Source organism: Narcine bancroftii, chromosome 1 (genome assembly GCF_036971445.1).
Source record: "Narcine bancroftii isolate sNarBan1 chromosome 1, sNarBan1.hap1, whole genome shotgun sequence".
Classification (NCBI taxonomy): Eukaryota; Metazoa; Chordata; class Chondrichthyes; order Torpediniformes; family Narcinidae; genus Narcine; species Narcine bancroftii.
The window spans coordinates 50625864-50638080 of NC_091469.1; the positions used below are offsets into that span (position 1 = coordinate 50625864).

Sequence of the window (12217 nt, forward strand, 5' to 3'; positions counted from 1 at the left end):
GGGTGCAAGAAATATAGATAAAGCATGCTAGGTTGGGAAGGTTTAGATTGTTCAGTATGTTTATAAGAGTTGGCATAACATTTTGGGCTTTGCCATAATGTTCCATGTTCACACTGTTTTGAAAAAAAAAGAATTATTTTCAGTTATCTAGAGGGGTAAGCTAAACTAGAATCATATTTCAGATAAGATGATTTTCAAAATTGTGAAGATTTTAAAAAAAACGTGTTCCAGAGATTTTATATTACTTTAAGAGTTAGAGGCAATACAAGGACAACCTATTATTCACGAAGTGATGCACAATGCAAAGGTTGATGAAAATATTAAAATAAGCTTTCAGAAGAGAATTTGAAGAGTAAAGATTTTTAGCTCACTGAAGTAAAAGCAGAGGAATTATATAATTGTTGCGCAAATAAAAAGCTCTCAAGACTGGAAGGAGAATGTACCATTTTAGCTTATAGTTGAGGGTGGGGTCTTCAGAAGGGTTTAGGGTTATATAGGGTAGATGGGGGCGGAGCCAGCTATCAGAAATCTCAGTTCATTGGAATCATTACACATCTTTTTTTCCTTAATAAAAATGATCAGCGTAGACCAGGCCCCACTCTGCATTCCCAAGATTTTCAAAAAGGATATTCATTAAGTCAATGGAAATGGGAAGGGCTTCACCCGACAGCTGGAGTTGTGTGTCTTACAGCTGTAACTAAAAGCAGGCGTGAGCCCCAAATTTAATCAGATAACAACTGCAAAATGACAGGAGCAGAAAATAATGAAGAGCTGACATTTTGTTCCTTAAGCTACAAGGGAGAGGCAGCTCTTTCAGAACAGCAAAAGTGCAAGAACAGTACAGGTTTGAGAAAGCCAGGGCGCTACACAAACACAACGGTCTTCTCACTTTCGGTAAATCACAACCATCCAAGCTGATGACCGTATTTCATAAGGGGAAGTGCAACCGCGGAACAAATTCAAGTCACAATCGACTTTTGATAGTATTGACTGAGCAATAAACTGCAGAAAGGATGTGGAAAGAGCATCAGAAAAATCCTTGAGTGAAACAAAAGCCGCAGACCCTGTCCCCTCGTTGGCACACAAGGGTCTTGAATTTTGCACTTGAGGTACTTCACGGCATCTTGCATTCTCATCTTCAACTCTCATCAAGTGCCTCCGTTGCAGGATATGCAGCCAGTGATGTCCAAGGCGAAAAACTCTTGGGCTTCAAGGCAATTGCAATCAACATGAAAAGGGGCGGGGGTGGCCTTTCATCCCGAAAGGTTTTTTCCTCCCTGGAAGTAAATATGATGCCTGCAGATGCAGGAGAAACTCAGTAGGTCCAGCAGCCATGGAAAGAAATGATCGACGTTTCCTTTCCTCATGAGGGGCTTCGGCCCTTTCCATGGGTGCTGTCTGACCCGCTGAGTGGCTGCAGCACTTGGGGGATTGCTCGAGCTTCATTCCCCTCCTTTCTAGTTTCTTCATTTGGTTCTAGTCGAATGAATAATTTTAAAAAAAGTTTATGATCCCATAATTTGCTTTTAATTTCTTGCGGTGCTTTTTACTGATGCCCTTTTCCACTTCCACGCTTCCCGAAATGAGCACAAGCATCCAGGAACTTACCGCGTCAGCTGACGGACAAGACCGATCGTTAATGCGCCTTCCTTCCCAACCGGAAGTCCAGAAAGGTGGCACTTCCTCGCGACGTGAACCATGGTGCCGGTGAAGGTAAGGCAGCCGCTCTTTTGCTCGTTGGCCGCCGCGTGCTCGTCACGGGCCGGTCGGCCGCCCTCGGGGTCGCCGCGGGTGGGCGCGTGCGCGCTCCCTCCAGCCCCCGGCTCCGGGTGGGAGGAAGGCGGCGGCGGGCATCTTTGCCCCAGGCGCCCCCCGTTCGACTTTCCACCTCTGCAGCTGAGCTCGGCGGGGCTGGAAATCCCCGAAAAGGACAGACACGCTGGAGGAGCTCAGCCGGTGTCGCAGCGTCCACAGGAGGTAAAGATTCGGGCTTAAGCCCTTCTTCAGGGTATCATCTTTACCTCCTGTGGACGCTGCGAGACGGGCTGGGTTCCCCCAGCATTTCTGTGTTCCACGACAATTGCACTCATGTTCCTCGCTTTCCAGTTATTGGGAAGGTATCTTCCGTACCTTGTCTTTAATTCTTAATGTGGTTCCTAATTTTTTTTTTTGCCCTATTTGGAGTAAGCTGATTTAAATTTGTCTGGGCTACAATCCTTGCTCTTCCTTGTTGTCCGAAGAGCTATACTTGAGAGATAGAAGGATGCTGTCCCTCCTCCTCCTCCTGGTTGGTTATCTGATGTGATGGCATGCTTGACTGGGGAAAAAGTAGATGCTCTACTAATGTAATGAAATGCAACTTTTTAAATTTATGAGCCTTGATTTTTTTCAGGATTTAATAAGATTATTGGATCCCATTTTATAGTTTGGTTGGCCTAATGGAATGTTTATGCTTAATCTTAAGTTCACAAAGGAAGGGTTAGATCATTAGAATAGTTTTTGTTTTATATACATTTTGTTTTTGGTCTCTTTCATAGATTGGATAAACATTCTTGTTATTACCTATGTATGAGCACATGTTTGATAGATCTATTTCAAACTAAATAAAAAATTGGAAAGAGATGTAAATCTTGCCCTGCTGTCTTACATCACCTGGAGCTTTCTGTTTGGACAGTACGCTTAGTGGGTCATCTCCCATATGGCGGAGCACCCAACTTTCACCTCGGCCCCAGCAAACCTTAAGGTTAGAGCTGTGGATGCCACTACTGGATCTCATTGCCCCACCATCATTCCCTACTCTTTCCTCATCACCTCCACTTCTCTGAACCCCCCCTTCTCACCTATACCTCAACTCTCGCTCATCCCCCTCTCCGTTCCCCTCCATTCCTCTCTGACTGTTCAACCCTCCACTTCCCCCCCCTCCCTCCCTCCTGACTCTCTCTATCTGGCTGCCCCCTACTCTAACCATGTTTTTACAATCCTGTCTGGCCTTCTCTCTGAGACAGAATGCTCTGTCCTTAATTGAAGCCTCACTTTTATTTCCCCATGCCCAGGCCTGAATGAGTTCTGCACCCACCACGATGCTGAATTCTTCTGCCTCAGAGACTACCTAATAGATAGTCTCATCTCCCACTTTACACCTTCTCCACTTGAACACCTTATTCTATCTTCTGCCCATTCTAGATTTTTTAAAATTTCTAACTACTGCTGAAGCATCAACCATCTCAACTTCACTACTGCATTTAGCTATTCTAAATGTATCCCAGAAAATGTACTGCCCTCCATTCTCTCCATGCACATTCAAACTTTACTATCAAACATGCACACAAAGGATGGTGGTGTTGTAGTATAGCACACTAATCTCTATGTTTTCAATATGTTTTTGGGAGATAAATTGGGGTAGGTGTTTTAGTGCAGGTCACATACAAACACTTCAAAACAGATTTCATTTAAAATACTGGAGCTCTGCTCAAGTTAGACAGGCTGGCTCCATGAACCTTTGCAAAAACTTTGAAGAGTGCCCAAGAGACTTCACTAATAGATTGTTGTTTTGAAAAGCAACAGATGAAAGAACTCGGAGGAGTAGGTTTGGAGCTGCAGGCTGTCTGGGAGTGCTGTTTGCTGTTCTAAGAGGGTCATGTGGTTATTTTGCCAGCAAAAAGGGAGTCAAACAGGCTTTTCTCAGAGAGCCAGAGATCAGTTTTGCAGTCAGCAGCAACAGGTGGGACTGGAACAGGACAAGCTGGCAAGCTTGTGGAAAAACCCCATTTGGAAGACGAGTTGTGAGTACTTAGTTCAGCTTGGTCAAAATCCTTGTGGCTCATACAAGAGGAGAGAACTGGATGCTTAACGTTTCACTTGAAATAATAGAAACAAAAAGGAACTCTGTGGTGACCTGAAAGAAAGAGGATATCATCTGGAAAACCCTGATGGTGCATGTTTCTTTGGCAAGACACTGAAGTGGCTGATTAGAAGGAATCAGTTGTGGGTGTCTGGCGAACAACAACTCTCTCTCTGAAAACCGGCAAGAACCCTCCTAAGTGGTAACCATTTACCTTTAAACACCAAAGCCTGGTGAATTTCATAAATGTTAAATTCTGTGCACAGTATAAGAATTGCCACAACCAGTAAATTTGGAGGAATGAGAAGTGAGATTGGACTGTGAAATAACTTTTCTGAACTTACACAATACAAACATGCGCTGAGAATTAGAAAGGGGTTAAATTAATAATGATAAGTTAAAGTGTGATTCTGTTTTCATGTTTAAAGATAATTAAAAGCAATTTTTACTTAAGTAACCATTTGTCTTGGAGAATATCTATTGCTGCTGGGTTTTGGGGTCCTCTGGGCTCATAACATTAAGGCCAGACAACAGCTCTGAGATGCCTCTGATTTTCCCCTTGATCAGGACCCACTAAGAAACCTCCTATACTGTCCAGTTCTACATCAAACTCAAGACCCACTGTCTCTGTGTTTAACTGACCTATGAACTTGTACCTTATCTCCATTTTGTCACCCTTGGTTCTGTATCCCTGCACCATGTTTTCAACTGATTAGTTTGGAATAAGTTTAGCTTTTTGGGCATAAATTAATGGGTTAGCCTTCTGTACAATGTTGTGCAGTCCTTTATACAGTGGTTTAAATGCTCCTGTGCATAATTTCTCATCGTTTCTTCCCAATGTTCTTTTCTTGTTATTTTTGTGGCTTTATGTTCAACTTGGTCTTTTTCATTTCCTGTTGATATTCCCTGCATTTTCAGAATCAGAATTTATTGTCATGAATATGTCACAAAATTCATTTTTTTGCAACAGTATTACAGTGTAAACATTTATATAAACCACCTTACAAAACATAATAATAGTGCAAGAAAAGTAAAAAAAAAAATCTCAAAGTAAGGCAATGTCTGTAGTTCATTGTTCATTCAGAAATCTGATGGCAGACGGGAAGAAGCTGGTCCTTGTGCCACTGAGTGCTCATTTTCAGGCTCCTGTACCTTTTTCTGGTGGTAGCAGAATGATGGGTAGTGGGCATCCTTGAGGATAAAGGCTGTTTTTTTTAAGACATTGTATCGTATAGATCTCTTCGATGGAGTGATGACTGGTGCCTATGATGTCACAGGCCAAGTTAACAACCTTCTGAATTTTTTTTTTCTTTCTTGAGCATTGGCACCTCCATACCAGTTATTGATGCAACCAGCAAGAATGCTCTCTTTAGTACACTTGTAGAAGTTTCCAAGAGTCTTTGGTGACATGCTGAATTTCCTCAAACTCCTTACAAAGTATAGCTGCTGTCTAGCCTTCTTCGTGATTACATCAATGTGGAGGCTTTAGGACAAATCCTCAGAGATGTTGCCACCCAGGAATGTGAAATTCTTGACCCTCTACTACTGAGCCCTAAGTAAGGAATTGTTCATGATCTCCTGAAGTCCACAGTCACTTCCCTGGTTTTGCTAATATTGAGTTCAAGGCATTAGTTGACACCAATCAACTAGCTGATCTATCTCCCTCCTGTATGCTTCCTTTCATTGCAACCTGTGATTATGCTGACAACCATAACGTAGACAGCATTTGAATTGTGCCTAGCCATAATTCATAGGTGTAGAGTGAGTAGAAAGTGGGCTAAGCATGCATCCTTGAGGTGCACCTGTGTTGATCCTCAGTGAGGAGGAGACGTTTCAATTCATACTGATTGAGAGTCCCAGGATTTGGAGCTTGTTGACCAGCACAGAGGGAATAATGGTGTTGAATGCTGAACTGTAGTTGAAGAGAAGCCATATTTACGATTTGCTGTTTTCTCGGTGATCCAGAGCTGTGGAGAGCCAGTGATATTATATCTGCAGTGGAGTAATTGTGATGGTAGGCAAGTTGCAGTAGGTCTAGGCTGATGGATTATAGCATAGATTGTATAGATTTGCTTTATTTGCTTTTTATAAATTTCAGCAGCAAGAAAGGGTGAAAAAGAATATTTTCATAGGAAAATTTTAGTCTGTAAAATAAATAGTTTTTTAGAAGCGCACCTGCAAGACGTAAGAACCAAGGCCATGCTGTTCTCAAAACTCATGCTAGATGTCTTGCTGAAGACTGCAAATTACAATTGATAACAGGTCCTGTGAATAGTCGCAAACAGGCCATAAAAGTAGGAAGCTAAACCCTATCAAAGGCTTGCTTCCATCTGCAGAAATACCCTGTTGCAAAGATAAAGTTGTGATGTACACTTTATATTTCATTGAAGTTAATAAGACCTTTATTTATGTATGTGTTAATGCTGGTCACGTCCAACTTTTCGAAGCATTTCATCACAATAGATGTGAGTGCTACTTGGTGATAGTCGTTGAGGCAGCTCACTCTGCTCTTCCTGGGCACTGGGATGATTGATGCCCTTTAAAGGAGGTGGCAACCTCTAACTGTATCAGTGAGAAATTGAAAATATCAGTGAAGACTCTGGCTTATTTGGTTATTGTAGTGTTCTGAAAGTCAGTATCCATGCTAATCCAGTATCTCTAACTATGCAATTATGCTAATTCATTCACCTCATTGTTTTATGTCAATTATCTGTTGCATAATTAGTACCCAAGGAATGTCCACTATAACCATATATGGTAAAATGTAAGCTCTGTACAGCTATGACTAAACCGCCTTGCAATATGACTTGACCATTGCTTGGTCCATGTGCTTGCTATGTGAATAAAGCACTTGAGTTTTAGTTCTCACTCTATCAAGTCATGTGTGCCTTGTCTTTGTTCTTTTGATTGTCTATGTTAACTACAGGAACTTCAAACTATACGCATAATTTCTCCAGTACACAAAAGTTAGCACAGATTTTCAGAACCTTGCCAGGTATATCATCAGGGCCTGACGTCTTGCAAGGGTTCACCCTCTTGAATGATATTCTGACGTCAGTCTCAAAGACAGTTATCAAGGGTCCTCACCCTCTGCAGGGGTTCTCGTAGATACTGTTGACTTCTTCTTCTCAAAATGGGCATTGTTGTTCAGCTCATCGGGTAATGAAGCATCACAGTCATCGATGATGTTCGCCTTCACTTTGTAGTATGTGATGGTCTGCCATAGCTGGCATGTATCTGTCTCTAGCTTCCTCCGGAAATGCTTCTTTGTTGCTGAGATAGCCTTCTGCAGGTCATATCTGGACTTCTTATAGAGGTCTGTAACACCGGCCTTGGGTGTCCTTGATTTCACCTTCAGCAGGTTGCAAATCTTCTGATTTATCCAAGGATCCTGTTTGGGGAATTCCTGGTAATTGAGTGTGGATGTGGGCACACTCTCAGCCACACAGGTCTTGATGAAATTAGTAATACATGTTGCATATTCATTCAGGTCTATGGATAAGTGCTTGAATATGGTCCAGTCCATTGATTCAAAGCAATCCTGCAGGTGCTCCTCCACATCCCTATACTACACTTTTGCCCTCCTCAGTCTCAGTGAATAGAAGTAAGGCCAAGTGATCAGGCTTATCAAAGTGCAGTCATGGAATAGCTCCTTTTTTATTAACTTCCTCCAATTGCTTTACAAATATGTATTAAGTTGCCTTCTCAGCATGAATAAATATCTAAAAGTGAGCTAAATAAGAAAGTCTGCAAGCGCTGTGATTGTAGTCTATTGCACAAAAGTATGGGAGAAACTCAGCAGGTCAAGCAGCATCTATAGATGTGTGATTTGCTGAGTTTCTCTAGTACAATGGTTCTCAACCTTTTTCTTTCCACTTATGTACCAGTTTAAGGAATCCTTATGCTATAGGTGCTCTGTGATTTGTAAGGGATTGGTTAAGATGGTATGTAGGTGGAAAGAAAAAGTGTGAAAACCACTGTTTTAATCGTACCTAATTGACTCGTTATGTGCACAGTTTCATAAGACCAAAGGAAATGGGCCAATAACAATTTTTGTCAAGCAAAATATTTTAGTAACAACTGTGTCTAGAGTAGTGATTCTCAACCTTCCCTTCCCACTCACAGACCACTTTAAGGAATCCCTTACTAATCACAGAGCATCTATGGCATAGGGATTCCTTAAAGTGGTCTGTGAGTGGAAAGAAAAAGGTTAAGAACCACTGCTCTAGTACTTTTGCATCTCAGTGTGAGCTTTTACTTTCTGTATGATATAATCATGTTTCCTTGTATTACTGCTGATGGCTTGCAGAACTGTTTTGAATATTGGAGCACTCAAAAGGAGTTTTCCATCTGTTGATTTAAATCCTTGCTCTTCTCAAGTATCCAAAAATGCCATTGAAATGCAACACACAAGCACGGAATCTGAAGAGATGGTGTTTGGAGGTGGGAACTCAGTTGGGTGAATCACTCATTATGCAACAGGCAGCCTTTTCTACCTGTTATTCACAGGTGAACTGGTAATTTCAGTGATACTGTTACTTCATTGATTTGGATCTCAAATTGTCATTCTGTCTGTTTCACTTCCTTTTCTACTTAACTCTATTCATCTCCATTGATATCCCTCTCACATGAGTGAACAACCTTCTTAAATCCTATTGTTTTGTACATGCCTTCTTTTGATCATTTCTCGATATTTGCTGCCAGAATTGGGTGATTGACATCATCTAACCCCAGTAACATTTATGAATGGTGGAGTTGGACACTGCCCCTTTAATCCTCCCATCTACCAAAAATTTTAGTGGGGTGTGCTTGGTTCTCAAGGATACTGTATTTGTTGATGTAACCACTGCAAGATGTTTCACTGCCTAATCAGAGCTTTGAAATGGAGTTAAACAAGAAAATCTGCAGATGCTGACGCCTTGCGTAATACACAAAAGTTCTGGAGAACCTCAGCAGATCAAGCAGCGTCCATAGGAAATAAAAGGCAGTCAACATTTCAGGCCTGAGTTCTTTTTGTAGGGAATGTGAAAAGCAGCCTGAATAAAAAGGTGGATCTACCAATTTTTAAACATTCCTGACGAATGGCTCAGGCCCAAAACACTGACTGCCTTTTACTTCATATGGATGCTCTATGACCTGCTGATATACCCTAGCACTTTTGTGTATTGCAATAAGAGCTTAGTTTATTGTAATGTGTGGTGAGATGGAGAAAAGTGGTGGCACTGCAGGAGCTGATTTAACAGCAGCATTGCTGCAGATGCAGGGAGCAAAAACACAGCACTCCTCTACAGGGTCCTACCACTGATGACACTGAACAGGCTTTAAAGGAGTCTTTAAAATCTTGTGACTGCAGTGCCTGGACCCAAGATAGCAATACCTGCCATGCAAGTGGCCTCTGAGTTGCAGACTTCGAGGGAGCAGGGCACCAGAAATGGAGAGAGCATCCCCTGTTGAGAGGGAGACACAGGAAATGTCCTTGCAGGATGGTGACCATGTCAGCACACCACTGACAGGCTTTGTGGCTGAAAGACACACAGGCGGCAAGCTGTTGATGATGACTTGTGGTTAAAGGATTCACACCAGGCTGCAGGTTGCTGGAAACTAGGTCATGGGCACCAAGTATCAGAACCGAAATTCACAAGGGTGCTGAAGTCAAGAAGGGCTTCTGAAGGGCATTGGGTGCTGTAGGCTTCCTGATCATAGTTTGGATCTGGAGCTTGGGCTGCTGATGATTTGAACTGAACAGGGGTCTTGTGCGGTTGCAGAGGCTGCGGGAGCACTCGAAGCAAATCGACTGACACTCAATTACTCTGAAAGGACTCTTCTGTTTCTCTGACTGTAAGGGGTGCTAGGCAATACTAATGACAACTTTCTCTGTATTACCGTTGTCTAAAGGCACTTTCATGCAATAATACATTCCTGTTTTAATTACATGACAAGAAAATCTTGTGGGGCGTGGCATGATGGCAAAGGGAGAAGATGTGGAAAGACATCTCCCCTGGCAGAACTATTAAAAACCTGACTTTTAAAGTTTTTATAAAGTTTTAGAAAATGTTGGATATACAGTTGATATATGCTAGAAAGCAACCATGTGGAAAACAAAAGCACAAGCAGTTGAAAAAAAGACTTCTAAACAGTTATCAAGAACTTGGGCCTACCTTTGAAATGGAGCCCGCAGAGTTGATTCCTGCTCACCCAAGACGGCAACAGCGTTGTGGAAGGTGGCGCCGGAGCCTGAAGACTTTCTCCAAATTATGAGGAGCAACCGCGCATGCACGCTATACGGAGATCGGCCCGAACTGTGGGGGGACCCGACTTCTCTCGGCCCAGCAATGCTGAACTGACAGGAGAGGGGATCTGAACCCACATTCAGGCTGAAATGCCATCTGCATTGACGGAGGAGGAAGAAGGCGACATCAGAGGGGGACTGGAGGAAGAAGATATTTATCCAGGTACATAGGAGGAAGAAGCTGTAATATATAAGGGTAGGCCTCATTATCCAGCAAGTCAAATTGATATATCCAAACAGATAGAAATTTTGACAAGTCAGATGGGTCAAGGTTTTTCATCTATGAAGGAACAACTTACTGATATGAAGGGAGAGATATCATCTACTCAGATGGATTTGGAAAAGTGTGTGAAATTGGTGGATAAGGTACAAGATAAATTAAAAAAGATTGAAGCTGATTTTCATGACTGTAAGAATGATGTAAGAATGTAAAGAAAAGATGGGTCAGATGGGGCATTTGCTGCTTGAGAAATTCAGAGGAATGATTTATCGAAGAAAATAGATGTGTTGGAGAATCAAAGATTGTTGGTCTTCTGGAAGATTTTGAGGGTCTGTATCCAGTTACATTTTTTTGAGAAGTGGATTCCTGAAGTTTTGGGAAATAATATTTTCCGAATGGTTTGGAATTGGATAGAACTCATGGAGCAATAAGAAAGAAACTTCTTCCAAGTCCTGATTAGATGTTTACGCTATCAAGATAGAGAATTGATTTTAAGAATTGCAGTTAAAAATGCGAGAAGTAACCAAGCCCCCCTGGTAGTTAAGAATAATAGAGTTTTCTTTTGATTTGAGTCAAGTTGTTATTAAACGATGTAAAGAATTTAATTCTGCCAAAGCTGTTTTGTGGAAGAAAGGATATAAATTTGCTTTTCGGTATCCTGCTGTCCTTAAGGTTTTTTTATGGAGACTTTCAATCTCAGCTCTTACATTTGCTAATTCTTTACCGGGCAATAAACAGATGAAAAGTCAGGAAAGTTTTTTTAACAGCCTGCACCAGTCCAGAAGAAGAATGGAGTGTGAGAGAAGAAATCTCAGCAGTTAGTTGAAATTGATATTAATGATGGTTAAGTTAAGAGATTTGGAGGAAGCATCATACTTGAAATGACTTGTTGATTATTTTAATTTTTGTTCTGTTCCGGATGGGGTGGTTTGACTACGGACCCTTCTGAAGTTTTTGGCCACTTTGTGGCACTGGTCACTCCTGTACAATTGAGGGAGGTAATACTGTACAGTATTTTTTCTTTTTTTTTGTACATGGGTTTTTCTTTTGATGAGATTTTTTAGTTTTGGTTGTGTGGTTGCCATGGAGAAGACTTCCATCATGTGTGGTAAGGTGGTCTTCGAAATGCATTGGAATGACGGCTAATTTAAATTTTTCTACTTTTAATGTTAACAAGCTTAATCATCCAATTAAGAGAAAAAGAGTATTGGTGTATATTAAAAAGTTGAAGGTTGATGTTGCTTTTTTTTGTTGCAAGAAACACATTTGATTGAGAAGGAACATCAGAAATTAAAAAGTGATTGGGTTGGTCAAGTTATAGCATCTTCGTTTAATTTGAAAGCAAGAGGTGTAGCTATTTTGATTAATAAAAAAAGTTATCTTTTAAATTGGAATCAGTTATTGAGTCAGTGGGTAGACTTTTGGTTGTTGATTGTAATTTGTTTTTCTGAATCTTGGACTTTAATGCTCCCAATATAGAGGATGAAAAATTTATGTTGGATTCTTAATTTAAATCAAGCATATGAAAAAAATTGTGGTAGGAGGTGATTGTAATTGTTGTTTGGATCCATTACTTAGATAAATCTCCAAAAGCTGTAGTTAGGACTAAAACAGCTAAACAATTGATAACGTTAATGAAAGATGTGAATTTAGTAGATATATGTGAGATTAGATCCTAAAGAGAAAGTTTTTTTTGTTTTATTCATTTCAACATGATTCTTATTCTAGAATAGATTTTTGGTATCAGCACAATTGCAAGGTCGTGTATTGACAGCTGAATGTAAGAGCAGAATTTTGTCTGATCATTCTTTATTATTAATAACGTACAGGTTCAGAGAGAATTGATCATACATATCAATGAAGATTT

The 12217-nt window shown here is 41.0% G+C and overlaps 1 protein-coding gene and 1 long non-coding RNA gene across 7 annotated transcripts in view; one reads left to right on the plus strand and one right to left on the minus strand.

Moving 5' to 3' along the window:
* LOC138758227 (uncharacterized) overlaps window positions 1-1875 on the minus strand; it is a 58858-nt gene extending 56983 nt beyond the window's left edge. For both annotated transcript variants that reach the window (XR_011354220.1, XR_011354221.1), the window contains exon 1: window positions 1609-1875. This is a non-coding gene — a long non-coding RNA (uncharacterized lncRNA). The remainder of the gene's footprint in view (window positions 1-1608) is intronic.
* The window catches only part of mtap (methylthioadenosine phosphorylase), a 227050-nt gene continuing 216109 nt past the window's right edge, over window positions 1277-12217 (plus strand). Inside the window, exon 1 of one of the 5 annotated variants that reach the window (XM_069926833.1) lies at window positions 1277-1713. Coding sequence is in view for 1 of the 5 variants with exons in the window: in XM_069926842.1 (XP_069782943.1) it covers window positions 1699-1713 (15 nt within the window). In the remaining 4 variants the exon portion in view is untranslated. Of the gene's footprint in view, window positions 1714-1919; window positions 1978-12217 lie in introns of those variants that run through there. The other 4 variants (XM_069926816.1, XM_069926842.1, XM_069926851.1 and 1 more) reach the window with 4 other exon arrangements.